At 40.1% G+C, this 17,739-nt stretch overlaps 1 protein-coding gene and 1 pseudogene across 2 annotated transcripts; both read right to left on the bottom strand.

Moving 5' to 3' along the window:
• Positions 1–2,266: 2,266 nt before the first annotated feature.
• On the bottom strand, positions 2,267–17,271 carry LOC311366813 (putative serine/threonine-protein kinase irlC; annotated as a pseudogene). Its single transcript has 10 exons — positions 17,171–17,271; positions 16,368–16,530; positions 16,193–16,274; positions 15,926–16,037; positions 15,611–15,621; positions 15,198–15,517; positions 11,701–11,898; positions 11,454–11,614; positions 10,983–11,211; positions 2,267–2,280 (listed from the first exon to the last, which is right to left on the bottom strand). The product of its transcript is annotated as a putative serine/threonine-protein kinase irlC (transcript).
• On the bottom strand, positions 12,221–14,984 carry LOC311367102 (E3 SUMO-protein ligase ZBED1-like). The gene is made up of 3 exons (XM_084485930.1): positions 13,473–14,984; positions 13,212–13,329; positions 12,221–12,913 (listed from the first exon to the last, which is right to left on the bottom strand). Exons 1-3 carry the CDS (start codon positions 14,958–14,960, stop codon positions 12,522–12,524), a joined length of 1,998 nt encoding a protein of 665 aa, XP_084342056.1. The 5' UTR covers positions 14,961–14,984; the 3' UTR covers positions 12,221–12,521.
• Positions 17,272–17,739: the final 468 nt, after the last annotated feature.

The following is a 17,739-nucleotide window of genomic DNA, read 5'->3' as shown; positions in this document are numbered from 1 at the left end:
TCCCTGTTTAGGCACAGCCAGCACTGAAGAAGCCACACAGTAGATAAGACATTAACTACAAACAAAATCTATCCACATTTGCCCATGCAAACACAAAGATGGTCAATAGCAAATCTGTCAAAACGTATGCATACTAAAAATCAGTTTCAACACCACTACATTTGAACTGGCGAGAATAAGGCAAGTACACATATATTTTGTAACAAAGTTTTTTTTATTGAAATTAAAGCTAAAAGGAAAGTGAGGGAATTTAGTGAGTCAAAAGTCAAAAGGTCGTCTTCGTCTAGGGTGTCAGGTCTGGTGTCAGGAAGGGGGGTGCAGGAAATAATGCCTCGGTTACTTGAAATAATTGTGACTTTGTCAAATTGTGAAAGAAATGTGATGGCGTCGTCTGTGTCAGTCAAAATATTTTGTGGAATAGTCGCAGTCAAAAGTTTGATCTAAAATAAATTCTTGAACAAGTCCGGCCGTCTCTAATGAAAGTTTACCTGAAAAAGTCTGTGGAAGTTTGTTGGTCTTATAAGTCAGTTGGCAGGTCAGGCAGCGGATAAAAGGTGGGGAAGTGCTAAGGGTGGGAGTTGGGTCAAGGGTGTGGTGCTGAGGGCAGGAGAGTTGGCTGGTGACCTCAGCACCAATCACCTCTCCTACTGTAGTGATTGTTTGATCAGAAACAATAAGGGCCAGGGGTGTCGTGGGGATGTCAGGGTGTGCAATGGGGGTAAAACAAGATGTTAGTGATGTGGTGAGGGTGACTGTGTTTCTAAATAAACGTGTGGATATGTGAGAAATGTTAAACCAATCGTTAACAATTAAGGATTGTTCCCCCCAGGTGGTCAGGAGGAGGCTGCCACTGGCATCGGAAACTGCGTAGCGTTTAATTGGTACTTGTTTGTTGTCCTGTTTGGTATGGACACTGCCCTCCTCCCGCAGCTCCACCACCTTTACTAGTATGTTGACCTGGGTGGAACGATAAAGAATGAAGTTAGATTAAGTTAGTCACTTGTGACTATTAAGTTAGTCACATGTGACTAACTTAAGGGACTTTGAAAGGACGTGGTACTTTACCTGCTCCTTGGGGTGACTCATTTCTCCCAGAGGAGTGGCCCTGCCCATGGTGGTCCCCAATGGCCTCCACATCCATGTGGTCATGGACCAACAGACTCTCTTGGTCTGTGTTGGTCTTTCGGACAAAGTCGCGGAAGCGAACAGGAGTTCTGGGAAAATAAACAAATTGTCGGTTTTTGCAAGAGATTACACCAATTTCTTTGAACACATTTGATGTAGAACGTTGAGATAGCATAGTTAATGTACATTCCATTAGCACCAGGAACAATACACATTTATGTCTTACTTGTTTTCCTGTAGCTCCAGAAAGAGGTCCCGTTTGGTGGGGGACAAAACCACAACATGAAGGAGCTCTGCCTCCGTCTGTAGCGTGGTTAAAAAGTATGGCCTGTTGTTCTTGCCACTCAGTAACACTGAGCTGTTGTGCAGGTAACCCTGCACATCTTTACATGGCTTCTTTGCCAGGGACACCTTCTGGGAGGACATAATTACAAGTTCAAGTTAATATTTCATGAAGGTCTCATGCTGTACAATCAGATCAGCAACAATGAACACAGACTAATTTAATCAGTACTCAATATAAAGTAGTAAGATTAAAAGTAGTCAAGTAAGAAAGGCAAGTTAAGCAGAAAGTCTGATGGAGTCAAGGGGTTAGAGGCACATAGTAGCTTCAATGCCTCAAGTATTGAACAAACTGTTGGCTGCCATGCTTCAGTTGGATCCTATGCTTTGATAATCACATGAAGCTGGAGGCTGCATTAACCCACACAGATCAGTACGCTTGGATATGCATCATAGTTTACAAAAGCAAAAATCAAGACAATGACTGGCAGATTGAAACAAACACTGTTTGGGAGAAAGCAGTCAAAATTGTTTAAGTCACCACAATTGAAGTTGAGAAAATCTACTCACAGAAGATGAAGCAGCGTGCATCATGGGATCTTGCAGTGCTGGGTTTTGATGGATGTATGATGAATGCAAGAGAAAGACAATGAACTGGGAGGAGATATTTATCAGGTTTTGGTAATTGGGACTGCTTCACGATTGGTTGATTCGTTTGGAACAGGAGCGTCTGTGGTTAATTTGTGGTCGACTAAAAAGCATATGGTGCAATTATGATTCACTTTCAGATTTATTTGATCCTGGGGGATATTGATGCCCATGCCTACAAAAATGTCAACAAAAGTTGCCCTCTTATTTGTTAAAGAAGCTTCCCTTCACAACAAAGAAAACACCTAACTTTGAGATCATGTGTTAGCACTTTGAGATCATTTGTTTGATAATATAAATAAAATGTATTATTAACCATTGTTAACCAAAACTTTACTTGATGAGTAGCAAAATCAAACTGTTCTGCTTCTGACTGATTGTGAATCATCTGATGACGCTCTACCATTGACTCACAGCAAAAGTACAACCTTATGTAGATGAAAATCAGATGAAATCCCAACTAGCCGTTTCTAGGCAGCTCAGTAACTGTGATTTGCGGTTGTCATTTACTCCCCCTTGTGGCAACTTTGTAGTATTGTAACTTTGCCAACCATTTATATACCCAAAAACAAATGTAAAGAGCAATAGGAGAAGGAAAAAACGGAAAAGCATAATAGGACCCCTTTAAAGGTTCTAATGAGAGGAGAAAAGAGCCAATTGGTTTAGGTGTTGGTGTACTTAAAAGTTGAGTAAAGTACATTTGTCTTTATTTTATAACCAAAAATATAAATACAATCGGGGTGTGTTGAATAGGACTTTGTTTGTAGAATGTATATTGGCCTATATGTTGTGTGTAGCAACATTGAGCCTACTATAGTTTAGAAGAGATTAGATAATCCAATCGATTCCTGTGATGGCAATCCAGTGCCATCACAGGAATCCGTTTTTCCTTTCTAGGCAGCCGTTTCTAGGCAGCTCAGTAACTGTGATTTGCGGTTGTCATTTACTCCCCCTTGTGGCAACTTTGTAGTATTGTAACTTTGCCAACCATTTATATACCCAAAAACAAATGTAAAGAGCAATAGGAGAAGGAAAAAACGGAAAAGCATAATAGGACCCCTTTAAAGGTTCTAATGAGAGGAGAAAAGAGCCAATTGGTTTAGGTGTTGGTGTACTTAAAAGTTGAGTAAAGTACATTTGTCTTTATTTTATAACCAAAAATATAAATACAATCGGGGTGTGTTGAATAGGACTTTGTTTGTAGAATGTATATTGGCCTATATGTTGTGTGTAGCAACATTGAGCCTACTATAGTTTAGAAGAGATTAGATAATCCAATCGATTCCTGTGATGGCAATCCAGTGCTCCCGAGTGGTCACGCTATACTACCTGTCTCTGCAGCGTCATCTTCCATCATTCATCTACTACCAACATTGTTATATATTATGTTAAGAAATTATATTCTGAAGCATTATATACTGGTCCAAATGATTAAAGAACGTGTTACACACTTTACATTCAATCAATTTTTATTAGTAAATCATAATAATTTAGTTAATGAAAGTAAATGTTGTACAAATAATGAATGGTGATGGGGTGCTGGCCGGGTAATCATAAGGGGAGTCCAGGACACTGCAACATGCCAGGCCGCCAGTCGCAGTCACCGCAACACGCTAAAACAGACGGAATAATGAATAAGACGGTTAAAGGTGCACACAAAAGATGTAGACAACTTTCCAATAAGTCTGTACACCGCTTCCTGCGCTGAAACCTCTCTGTTATGAAGGTATACACAACTGAGTTTTTTGAACGACTCCTTAGCGTCAATGTTGCCAGCTTTTGCTTCTTTTTGTGCGCGGTCGAGTAGTAAGCCCATTTCTCGCTCAGCTTTGGAAATATAGGAAATTATGTATACCACACGTGTATGCATCAACAACATATTGTATATCCATGTTAGCGTTCCAAGCTCTTAGCAAATCTTTGTTGTATTGGTTAATCCAAATACCATCGGGTTTGCGCCTCAACAAGACATGCGTTTTATTGGTCAGCTTCTCGTTTGCGATTTCAAACTGCATTTGGGAAACGTCAATGGATTTGAATAACTCTTCTGTAGAGGCAAATTCCTGAGTAGGATCTATTACACTTTCTCTGACTCGTTTTAACACTTGGCCTGCTTTGTCTCGCGTCATAAACTCTCTTAGTATATCATGTTCAGATGGAGTACGATTTGGCTTTTCGCTTTCTGTGTCTACATCAGTGGTCATTGTACTTTTGTCAATTTTTGTGCTCGATTTCATCGATGCATTTATGGCTGCCACAGGTCGGGTAACATACGTACGACAACTTGGTGGGCGTGGGAAGTTAAACCGGCATACAGTGTTCTTTTTTCTGCAAGTCTTAGAATGTCTACTGCTATGTTTTTGTACAGTGTTTACAATATCATACAGCTCTGTATCCTCAGGCGATGGTAAAGCACAAGTCACATATCGGTCAATAAATTGCACAACTTCGGCATCAGCATTTTTATCAATTTGTGGTGCTTGATCAATCCAGAATGAACAATGGCAATGGGGTGAACCCCGGTTCTGAAATTTAATTATGTAAAAATATTCAACAACTGGCCCAATTGGTGCAGCTTTAGACATTATAACTTCTTTTAGAAAACTATGCCATCTGAAGTCAAACATTCTTGCGGCTGTAACAGGATTGTGTTTCAACAGCGCACATTTTTCAGACCAAGTTAATTCTTCTGTGTTTACATCTTTTCCTTGCTGAATGAGAATATTCTGAATAGTGTATTCATCATTTCTGGCCAGCACATATCAGCAGATGAAAATGAACGAAACCATGTTGGAATGCCAAGTTGTCTTATCATTGCAAACAAATCTTTTTGTGAGTTTTGCCAGAAAGGTGGAGTGCCACGAATAGGTTTCAAAAACTTGTAGCCATCGTCACATTGCAATACCTTTTTCAAAGATTCTGGATTGGTTAGCATGCCAGATACTGCGTTATCAAGGTTTTTGCTTGTGCCTTTTCTCATTGCTATGGATACATTACTCAGAACTTGTTGGACTTCAGATATGTATTGAGCGTAAAATATATAATCGGTGTTCTTTGCAAACCTGCCGTCGGCATTGAGTAAACGTGTGTTTAAATTGTTTTAAACAATACGCGCGTATTGTTTTACGCGCGTTTGAAATTCAACATCATCCCTGTATTTCTCTTGACTGTCTTGTTTTATGCTTGTTTGAAATTCAACATCATCCCTGTATTTCTCTTGACTGTATTGTTTTACGCGCGTTTGAAATTCAACATCATCCCTGTATTTCTCTTGACTGTATTGTTTTATGCTTGTTTGAAATTCAACATCATCCCTGTATTTCTCTTGACTGTATTGTTTTACGCTCGTTTGAAATTCAACATCATTTCCATACTTGCGTTTACTACGTGATCGCACAGCATTTCTGTAAGACTGATCATCGTTATACTTTTCACACATAGACTGAATGCAACATTTTTTTAAATCAGGGTTGGCATAGTTGTTGGTTGTCAACATTTTCTTTTGTTGTCTTTTATTCACATCTGTAGCGTATTCTATTCTTTCCACATCTGCTTTGGTGTAAATCGGCATGTCAGGCATTGTTCGACCACGCAACTGCATGTTTACTGGGGGATTTTCTGATTGACAATGGGATGCACAAGTATTTGATTTGTCTTTTACTTTGACACACGTTACAACTTCATAATGGTTTGCATTGCAATGATTCAAAAATATACTTCCACCATCACATGTACCAGATAGACTTTTGTAGATGTTCCATCGATCAGCATTGTATATATAAATGTCGGTTTTCAAAAAATCAGCTGCTGTCATAATTTCCATCTCTGTTGCCCAAACATTGCTGTACATAATTCGAGATGACTTTATATACTGTTGAACAGAAGTGTATTCATCTCTCAAATACTGTAAGAAATCAGCACTGTTTGCTTGTAAATGTTTAACCACACATCTGTGCATTTTCAAGTGTGCATTTTCATTTCCACATACAGCAAATGCTAAACTTCTGAAGAAGCAATTACCGTCTCCTTTAATCGTCTTGGTTTTGCATGGCTCGTTCATGTCAGTACATGCTTCTTTGTAGTCATTGCTCATATGAACATTAGCGAGATCCAGTTTTGCACACAAAACACTTTGCTTCGCGGGAGTTAAAGGTTTGAAGACCAATGACGGAACTGTAATATCGCCAACTATAACATCTGTTTCTGTATCATTCTGGCTCATAGTCGTATTGGCAGTATGCTCCTTCACTAGTGCAATTGTAATTGGTTCAGGCTTGTAGGTTCTGCTGGGCAATGTAGTTTGTATGCTTGCTTGTACTCCAGTGACTTCATAAGGCTTGCCAAGTGCACCCAAAGAAATGGCTTGTTTTATAATGTGTAGACGATACATGTCGTCAAAGCTTTTGTGGAAACGCAGATTGCTCTTACCATTATGGGTTACAATGCCTTCAGGAGTACATGAATGAGAATCAAACAGTGCAAACCGCTCTCCGTGTTTAATAATGGTACAAGTATTTGTACTTAATGTCAAGAAACTGCTGTAAATTAGCAGGTTCATGACAGTACTGGACATATCTCCATGTCCCATTTCCCCCGTTGATGGCATTATCATTATTCTGTTTAATGTAGGCATTTTTGTTATAACATGGATAGCAAGCATAACAACAAATCTAATCGCTGGTTAGCGAACAGGCTAACTAGCGATCTTAACAACATGGATGATGGTTCATGACAGTACTAGAAATGGAAATTTCTGGAAATATTTCCATGTCCCAACAACAATGACATCCATATGTTCCATGTTCTAGGTTGAAGATAAGCTTTAATCCACCAACCAAGTAATGCAATAGTGATCTCATGATCTCATGTTTACATTTAACCATTTAACACTGCAAATGTTTTTAGAACACTTTTTTGTAGCACATGTTTTTGAGCACTTTTTAATTGATAATTGTTAAGTTTTCATTGTGATGTTCATTTTCATTCAGACTTATATTTATATTTATTTGAGTTTTCCATGGTTGTGTTGACATTCCTTTTCCCTGTCTGCCTACAATCAGGGGAAGGTTAAGTTTAAAATAAAACTGTTAACGTCTATATTTTTCTCCTGGTCCTTTAAAAAATGTTTTTATCAATAATTATCTATCGACAGATATGAAACACTTATATTGTGATACAGTTTTCAGCCATATCGCCCAGCCCTAGTCATTTAATTACCAAAGGGCATTAGAGCTGTTTTTCTTAAAGCCCAGGAAGATCAAATGTCCGAATTCGGGGTGCAAAGTTTGTAAATAGGGATGATGGGATTAATTATTTATTATTTTATTTTCTAAAAAATAAACTGGTTCAACACAGTTAACCACGTTTGCTTAATTTCTTTGATGGCTCAGATATATGCTCTAGTTGATTTTGTGTTTTCACCATTCGTATCTATACAACCAATGTGTTTATGATTAAATTGTTTACAAGAGCACACAGGTCGTCATAGATCTAGCCTCTTAATTTTGCTTTCAAAGTGCACCAGATTGATGCATTTAACTTTAAAATGTAAAAAAAAATCTTCCGGGGGAGCATGCCCCCGGACACCCCTAGAGGGTCCGAGATACACCCACCATAGTCTCTCAAAATCCTGTGGGAAACACTGACTTTTCAAGATCCGCGGCAACCCTGCTCAATATCATGACCCATGAATGTTGCTAGTAGGTCAAGTTTGTGAGCTTGAAGGTTCAGGAGCTGTGACACTGTTGCTACATGCTTGCGTAGTTTTGTTGATGTGATGTTTTCTGGATGTTGAGCTCCACAGCTTTCGGCATATTGCTTTAAGCTGTCACATCCACGAATGTTCTCCAGAGATCCATAATATGGGCGGGCAAAAATGTAAGGGTTGCTTGGGGAAATTCCAACCTCATCTCTTGTTTTTCAAGGGATTTTAAATGATCCTGGAGCTTTTTGATGTCTTCTGATAGAGGCAACGTTTGGGACCATTTCTTCTGGTACAGGGTTTTCAGTGCGTTGGATGACACGTGTTGTCCATTCTAGTTCAATTAATTTGATGATCTGTTCCGCCCTTCCCTTTAAGGCATTGTCCTCTTGACGCAGAGCCTCTCCTTGCACAATATACCTTAATAACATACCTTAATACCACAATAACACCTTCACAAGGGAGTGGCGCAGTTTCAGTGCTGTTGAGGGAACTGAGAATCTGTTTGTTAATGCATCAAACCCAGTCATATTTTTTACAGCCTCAAGTACTGTGTTGAACTTTCCGTGGTTGATCAAGTCCTTCAAAAAGATAACGTCTTTGTCAATTTTTCGAGCCGACAAAACAAATCTGGCAAGTTCCCTCATCTTGTTCCTGATGTCTGTGTCCAAGGGTGTTGTGTCCATGTTGTGTCCAAGGGCAACATCAGGGAAGAACTTGCCTGAACTTTTCTTTTCACCAGTCCATCATTTTTCACTTGCAGTTTGCAACGCTTATGTCTCCAGAGGTCAGTTCTGACATACAGAGGTCAGTTCTGACATACATAACGAAGCAAAACAAGGCAGATAGTCTGTTGCTGTGGATAGATAGGTTGCTTGTCTTTTTGGTATTATTAGTCCATTCCCAGAGGATAGCACTGAACAGTTATGGTGGTAATTCCCCATATTTCGTATTTTCTCCAGCCGAAGACGGTGCATGGTGGAACCTTGCCTGTGTGCAAATGCCTTAGCTACTTCAACCTTATCAGCAGTGATGGGAATAACGGCGTTATAAGTACCGGCGTTAGTAACGCCGTTACTTTTTTCTTTTTTAAAGATGAGTAATCGAATTGATTACTTGATTGATTGTACTTGACTTGATTGTAGACGGGGGGGGGGGGGGGGGGGGGATCGGGGGGTTGTTGACGGGAGGGCACGCGATTGGGATTGTTGACGGGGGGCGCGTTCGGGATTGTTGACGGGGATGGGGGGGGGGCGGCGATCAGGGTTGTTGACGGGAGGGCGCGCGATCGGGGTTGTTGACGGGAGGGCGCGTGATCGGGATTGTTGACGGGGGGGGCGCCCTAGGATGTTCATGTTTAATAGACGTGTTTCATTTGGGCGCCCCCAACACATTTTGCCGCCCTAGGCGGTCGCCTAGTTCGCCTATGGCAATCGCCGGGCCTGGCTACGAGAGAGTGGTCGACTACACAAGATGTTAATGTGAATCAGCTAGAAAGAGATGGCGAGCCCAAGTAGTCCAAAAGCAGCTTTCTTTAAATGGAAATATAGCCATTACTTTTCCCTCCAAGAAATTAAGGGGACAAGTGAAAGCGTGAAATGCACATTATGCCCTGGAGTCAAGTACCTGTCCACGTCGTCATCAAGTTCCAAAAGATATATTGTGTAGTCTCACATTCCCACAGCAATGTTAAAATTGTTTAGATTTGAGCACTGTGGATTTCTGTTTGTAATGTATTGAGTATTCATTTCATTATAATACTCTGATTTATCATAAATAATTGAACACATGTTTTTTTAAGTTCTTTCGAAGAGGGTTGGAGATGGGGTCCAAATTATTTGACACATCAGTATTTAAAAATTATTTGAAAGTAACGCAATAGTAACAGTTACTTTCCAAAGTAGAGTTAGAGTTTGTAACTCAGTTACTACTTTAGTTACTTTCTGGGGGAAGTAACTAGTACTAGTACTAACTAGTACTACTAGTAACTAATTACTTTTTTAGAGTAACTTGCCCAACACTGCTTATCAGCGTGCTTTTGCTTCAGATGTCTTGTAATCTTCGCAAACGGCTTCTCACAGTAAAGGCAGTAATTCTTCTTATCAGACGCTCCATTGTTGCGACCTCTTGGTCGTATGCCGACTCCTCCGGCTGCTCTGCCGGCGGAGCAGTCCGCATACGACCGAGAGGAACAATGGAGCGTCGGAGAAATTATATGGACCCGAAGTGAACTGACAGGTGTCTGCTGAAACATCGCTTTCTCCTCCATGTCGCTTTTCAATCTGGACTTCAGAGAGTCAAAGCCAAACTTAATTTCCGCCAATTCCTTTTCCCCATGGGCAAGATAAACCAGGAGTCTTTACTTGTTGTGGAAGTACCAGAGAGTCGGAGAACCCGACGCATTCTGTAAGATTCATAATATCAGAGAATACCCCGTCAGTTCGGCCGCGGAGCAATGACAGAATAAAGATTGTAGTTATTTTACAACCTTGTTAATGAGCAACATTTTGAAAAACATGTACTTTTAATTCAGCCTTGGGTTAAATCGAAGCGTGTGTACTGAATGCATGTTGATGATGATACACTCCTTATAGGGGGTAACTACATTGGCACGACACCGGCTTCCTCCATCTTCTGCACCAGCTTTTTAAATAAATCGCCGACCCGAAGTTAGTTGACAGCTGTCTACTGAAAAGATCTGAAAAGATCTTTCTCCCGCCGGAGCCGCCCGTCTGTATACATTCCCCGCCGCGGCGCAATGAATGAATGAAGATCGTAAACGCGTCAGGAGAATTTTTTTTTTATTTTGACAGATGTGCCCGAAGTTACTACTTTACAACCTCGTTGATGACCCACATTTAGAAAAACATGTACTTTTAATTCAGCCTTGGGTGAAATCGAAGCGTAGTGTCTGTGTGCTTCCACCTTCCACCTTCCAGACACATGTTAATTTACAGCCCAAAACAGGAACAATCGTTGTTTTCAAACAGTAAATAAACTTGACAATACCTAAAGCCTCTTAAAAAAAGTACTTCATTTTTATTCTTGTGGCCAGACGTGTTTGTTGTTCCAGTGAAATTAGACAGACGTGTGAAACCTGTAAATACATAATAGGGTCTGTTATTTTCACAGAAGTGATTAAAAGATACCTTTTCCAATCCATCGATATTTTATTAATGTGAACAATTAATGCATAGTATTAAGGAGTGGTTGTCTGTGCACTTACATTTGATAGCTTGAAGGCATTCTTCAATAGTAGGACGTTCTTCAAATGTTCTACTCCGCATTCTTGAAATAATGCCCTTTTGGCTCATCAGTCTTTCTTCACATTGAAGAGTGAAGTTGCCTTTTCTCACATTTTGAGATAGCCCCACTGGGTCACTGGAGTAGGGTGTTGTGGTTTGATAGGGATATTGCCCATCAGTCAGGATATAATGCACCAAGCACCCTGCTACCTAAAATGTAATGGATTCTTTATAAATAATGATCTAAATAAGACATTTCTTTGCAAATACATTTTAGCAATTTACTGGCCAAACTGTGCACAATCAATAATAATGTTATTATTATTATTATGAGTATGCTATGAATATTAACATGAAGAACAATTTTAATATGGCATAATTGAGTGTGGGGATAATGGATGAAAATACCATCATAATGTACATTTAAATCGATATTTTCAAGCCCAGCTTACTTGGATATCTGATTCCTTCTTGTACTTGCATTGAATGCCTCCAACATCCTCATAACTGGACCAAGAAAATTATCCAACCATTTGAGAAACCAATGTGGTTTGTGCAAGATGTAGTTTTCTGCTTGCTCCAAAGTCAGTGATATACAGTTTGTCGTTGATATCTGAAAAAAAAAATCCCTATTCATATACCAATTGCAACAACATCCACACAATTATAACATGACATTATTAAATGAACGTATGTTACAAGATAATTCATCCAAAATCCCATGTGAGTGGAGTTCCTGAAGTCCCAGCAGTAACTCCTGGCAGATTCCCAGTCTTCGCTCCTCAGTCAGGCTCTGTCTCTGGAAAATCTTTGTTTTCAATCAGTTCCATGAGACTGTATTCACAGAGAGGGGAGACAAAATAGGCAAAGTAAGCATCTAGGGTTGCACATCTCTCTCTGATAAACGATTCGATATGCATCTAGATACACAGGTTACGATTCGATTCAAAAACGATATCCTTTTATTACAGACCGATTCGATTCCGAACGATACGATTCGATTTGACGGTTAATATTCAAGACTCCAAATCCCCAAGCATTGTGGCTTTATGGCACTGGCAAAAAAAACAGAACAACAAAATCACATGTCAATGTATTTATTTTTAGACATGGACCAAAAAAAGTCTGGCTGAATTGTTGGATGGGAACTCCAGAGGTAAAAGAGGCACAGATAAGTAACAACAAAGTGCAATATTTCAGCCTGAGCATAGTTTTGAACACTAGAGGTAGGTAACAAAGATTCAATATTTTAGCCTGAGCATAGTTTTGAACACTATAGGTAGGTAACAAAGATTCAATATTTTAGCCTGAGCATAGTGTTTTGAACACTAGAGGTAGGTAACAAAGGTGCAACATTACAATGTAAACAAGTTACACACCTATAACACATCTCAAAATGTGGCAACAATGAGCACAGTGACAAGTGCTTTGTGTAAAAGAATAGAGAAAATAAATACATATGTAAAAAAAAATCAAACTACTGTGTCAGGTCAAAAAGCAGTAGTTCACTTACACTATGCCTATGCATTTTCATCATCACTGTCCTCTGTTTTTTTGGAGGGCAGATTTTTTTTAAGGAAAATCAACTGATCCACATGCTCATGTTTGAGCAGACTACGTTTTGTGGAAACAATGTCTCCCGCAGTACTGAACACACGTTCAGATGCCACACTGGTGGCCGGGATGCAGAGGTATCTTTTAGCGAGAGATGACAGCAGTGGCAAGTCCTGCTGCTCTTTCCACCACTGTAGTGGGTTTTTTTGCAGGGGCAACGGATCACGCTCTCTGTACCTCTTGACTTCTTCACTGGCCTTGTCTCTTACAGATGTAGCTGCCATCCTCACTTCAAAGTCTTTTCCCAACAGCTGGTCCAACGCTGACATTTTCTTCTTTTTGACAGGAGGGTCATCATCTGAAATAGAAAACAATAACCGTATATTACAGACTTTGTTTGCCATGCCTCAGTGGTGCTTTTTTTGTACCTGACTTTACCATTTCATCTATTGTCACCTGATGTTCAGAATGAATTACACTTTTGTGCACATATGTAAAAGTTGTATTATCATCATCATCATTATTAAACTCTTTTTCTTTACATGCCGATTCTCTCATAATATTGAATGTGTTGTTGTTGTTGTTGTATGCTAATATTTTATAGCTGCAGCATAAGTTTAACTCTTTCTTGATTACAAGTTATAAAATACACAAACCATCTGGCTCTTCTTGGTTCTGGGGTGCATCAATGCTGATGTCCAGATCTCCAAGGGCAGGTTCAGTCTGACATGGATTTGTCTGCAGTGGACCTCTCTGGACTGGATCCCCTGTTGCCTAGAAATAAAATATAAAAGACAAACACAAAACAACAAACAGACAGTAACAGCAGTCAGAATAAATCTAATGACAGTAGACTTGAGAATGCATTGTAATATGTATTTTGTGTTGAGTAAATGATTTTGTGTTGGGGGATTTACCTTGTTATGCAGGGATGTAGCTTCTGCTGTTATGCTTGTGAACGTCCGCTCAGCATCATGGTCCGTCAGGAAGGGCAGAGATTTGAACCGGGGGTCCAGAGCTGCTGCAGTGTAGAAGAGATCATCCAGGCCGGTGTAGCGCTTCTCCAAGTCATTTCTGAATGCTTGTTTCATATCTTTGATCACCACCGAGTCTTCATCTGATGCTTCAAAGTTCTTTTTAAGCTTTGCTCTGACAGGGGAAATCATTGAGAGTGTGGGCCGCTTGTCTTCACACATGGTGGTGGTCACAAGTTTGACCGGCGCCATCAGCTTGACAATGTCTTCAATATCGCAAAAGTCTTTGTCCTTAAGAGTGTTAATCTCTTCTCCTCTTCTGAGATCCCTGGACATAAGTGCAGCAGAAATGGCAGGCTGTTGTTCCAGTACACGTTCAAGCATATTCTGGGTACTGTTCCACCGGGTGGACACGTCTTGGATGAGTTTGTGGATAGGCAAGGCCAGTTGTTTCTGTTTGTCTTGTAAAATTTCTGCTGCCCTGACACTGCGGTGAAAAAAGCCAACCACTCTCCTCACCCTCCCCAGCATCCTTGCTACTGTGTCCACTTTAAAGGCTTTCTGTGTGGCCAGATTTATTGTGTGTGCAAAGCACATGACGTGAGGGCTCATCCCTGCTTCTGCCCCAGCTAAGATCATGTTTGTGGCATTGTCAGTTACTAGGGCTGGCTCTTTATCAAGAAGGTTCCAGTCAGCACATGCCTGCTTCAGCAGAGCACCCACATTCTTCCCAGTGTGGGATCCTTTGAATGCCCTGGTCTGTAACACATGAACATTTAACTTCCAATCCGGAGCGATGTGGTGGGCCGTGATCGTCATATAAGACTCGGTCGCACATGACGTCCAAGCGTCTGTTGTTATTGCCACTCGCTCTGCATTTGCCAGCTCTTTTTCTACATGGCTCTTAACTTGGGCATACAACGTTGGCATGCACGTGTTGGTCATATGATTTCGGGACGGTATCTTATACCTGGGCTCTAACGTATGAATCAAATCCTGAAAGCCTTCCCACTCAACAATGTTGTAAGGACATAATCCCTTGGCGATAAAACGCGTAATTGACGCTGTGATTTCTTTAGTGCGTGCTGAATTGTGACCAAATTGCCTGAATAAGTTAGGAATGGTGCTCCCTGGCTGTGTGCTACTGCTTGCTGCACACTCCTGCTCGTTGGTACGGGGTTTTAACTCACCGTACTCTTCGCCGTGTTTCCTCTTTGCATGCTGGTCGAGATTTGTAGTGCTGCCAGTGTACGTCAACGATGCTCGACACAATTTACAAATAGCATGGCTTCTGTCGAGCTGCCCTTCCTTCTTATAAAACCCAAAAACTTTCCACACTTTGGATTTCTGTCTCCCCGAAGCGCTGAAAATCTTTCTCGGTCCATTATCACCTTCGGTCAGACTGACGCTTTCGTTCTCCTCCTCCTCCATTTTCCGTGTTGTCCCTTGTTTATCACTCGTTCTAATACCAGCTAGGCAGCTACCGCGTTTGGTGGGTAGCTTCAGCTCTCGCGTTGTTTTAGAGACGCTGGCGCATGTTGTAATGCCGCCAACCGATTCAAAGTCTCGCGATAACCGATCCATGACTCTATAACCGATTCAGCTAGGAATTCATGGATTATTCGCATCGATTGAGGAGTCTGCTACCGATGCAGCCGAATCGCTCACTTGTTGAATCGAATATCCGGTCGCATCGGTTTATCGTTCACAACCCTATAAGCATCTGTGAACACGGCAATTGGTTGCAAAAGATGTTCTGCCTTTACATTTTCTGAACACAGGAAGTACGCCATTTCCAGTTGTTTTTTGGAAATATGTTTGGCAACTCGTTTCACTGCCATGAGGCGGTTCTTAAAGAGTCCTGGGAAAATCTCAGCAGCATTGCATCCATTTGCAATCTTCATTTCCACGTTGAAAACAAGGTTGTCGATTTTCATCATGCCGGGCTTGGAGTCAAGATTTTTAAATGCTTTCTTCCATCGAGATTCCTTGAAAATGCACAAAAACACAAAAAGTTTAAGTTTATTGCATATAAAGAAAAACAATTTAATCTATCTTTACCTTTTGAGTGTGCTCCTCACAGGAGGAAGTACTGGTTTTCTGAAACAAATGACATGTATGGCATTAAATCAATCATTTTAAATATGCAACGTTCCCATGATATGTAAAATTTTAATACCGGGTGTAAACTTGACTGAAAAGATTGGGTAGATTATTAGATTAGTCTTATTTTATGCTCCACTAATAAAGGCCACTCTACATTTTAGGTGTCAACAATAAAAGTAACTTAAAAGTATTAATGCAAGTTTACAAAGCATATGTTTAATATCCTCATCACAAACTTAAATAAGGAAATTCCTGAAATTAATGGTGGGTAGAAAAATGTTTAAACATACATGTCTCCCATTGACAGTTGGGGTCTCTGTAGTCGTAGACAACTTCTTCTCCTGATTTGATTTTTTTCACTGCAAATGCACACAGATGTGGGCTTTTCTGCTCATCCAATATCTGTAGGTCAGATAAGCATGAACAAAAAAAATCTGAATTACAGTTGGTCATTCATTGTTAATTCCAAATTATACGATGTATAGCAGTAAATGTTTACATGCAATAATTAAAACAATCAAAAATCAAGACAGGGTGACAAAGACAGTGTTACTTACTATTTTAATTTTGCTATTTGGATTGATGTGATTGTCATTGATGAATCTTCCAAGTCTTGCTGTACTTTTAGTCCCATCAACACTGCACAGAGAAATACATATTTTAAAGTTTAGAAATATTATTAAACATAGTTTAATCATCTGTAGTTAGAAGTGATAATTTCAATTTCCTTACCAAAAAGTATTTCCTTCAAAGGAGTAGAAATACAAAAAGGCTGCATCTGCAGCCGTGTACTCTTTCAACAGAGTCTCTCCTTCCAAGCCAGTGGTGTGTCTTCCAACATACTCAAGCAAGAATTCTCCAGCCTCAATGTCCTTAGTGGCAATAACTCCATAACCTGAAAAAACATAATTAAAATGTTTTAGTTATTTATTCATAAATTGTATAAGTATCATACAAGTTTAACACCAGTCACAACATACCATGAACAACCAACACTAATAGCATCATAAATTGGAACACATGATGATATGGATTGTCTTATCAGTTCTGATTAAGAAAAGGCTTGCTTTACAATTACTCTATCTACATATATATAATACATCACATGTTTATTTACTATGTATTATGTCAGTGAGCATTCATCATTTCAAAGAATGGATCAAGATTGCCATCCATTAATCTACACACACATTTTAAATTGGGACGGCATGTTAGTAAGCTTAGCTAAATATGGAGACTTGAAGCAGTGGGAAACAGCTAACCTTGCTCAGCCCACTGCTATAAAAGACACCGTAAGAGCATCAGGTTTATGTTTTGTTTTACTTTGTAAGCCTCCAGGCTGCGATCTAGTGTACAAATATAAGAGTGGCAGTGATCTTTGAATCTAACCACTGACAAGTTAACAAATCAATATATTCACCAAAAGGTAAAAGTACTCTGTTGAACTATTTCATAATAGTTATACATATAATGCTATGCCCAGACTGTTCAAATACATTGAACAGAGAATTTAACAGTCTTATCTCAGAACATAACTTTCTCCACATTGATTAATTTCTTCTGGAAATTGTCTTTATCTTTTCCAGATGCAATGAAGTGCAAGGCTTCCTTTTCAGGACATTCTTCTGGCTCTCATGTTTCTCTGAAATAATTTAGAATCAAAGATTAATGAAAGACATGATAATGTCACGTTATTTATGTGTGTGCACGGGGGTGGTGTGCTTCTTCCCCTGTGTCTTTGTTGGTACGGGGTGTGTTCCTGTATTTGCTCCACAGGCACTGGGATGTAGACAGGTGCCGGGCGTGGCTAGCTGGGCGGGGCACCGCAACGAGGCACACCTGGACCTCAGATTATTCAGTTTTATTCGGTACCTTGGCTGACGAGTTTAAATCGAACATTGATACTCTGACCAGATTTTTGTTATCACTAACGTTAGTGTGATCTTTTCGTCGGTAGCCTATTCCTCGGCATTGGATAACTACCGGACCGCAGCATTTTCCAGTGCCTTCGCCAGCTACGCCTACCCGCTCCTGTCTTCGCCTGCCTCGCTGGATATCTTTTGAGTTCCTTTTTGACAATAAACCTTGGATTGTCCGAACTGCC

Source organism: Micromesistius poutassou, assembly GCF_964030765.1.
Source record: "Micromesistius poutassou genome assembly, chromosome: 21".
NCBI classification, from domain to species: Eukaryota; Metazoa; Chordata; class Actinopteri; order Gadiformes; family Gadidae; genus Micromesistius; species Micromesistius poutassou.
Note: the sequence above shows the minus strand (reverse complement) of the source record. Positions and strands in the feature narration are given on the sequence as shown.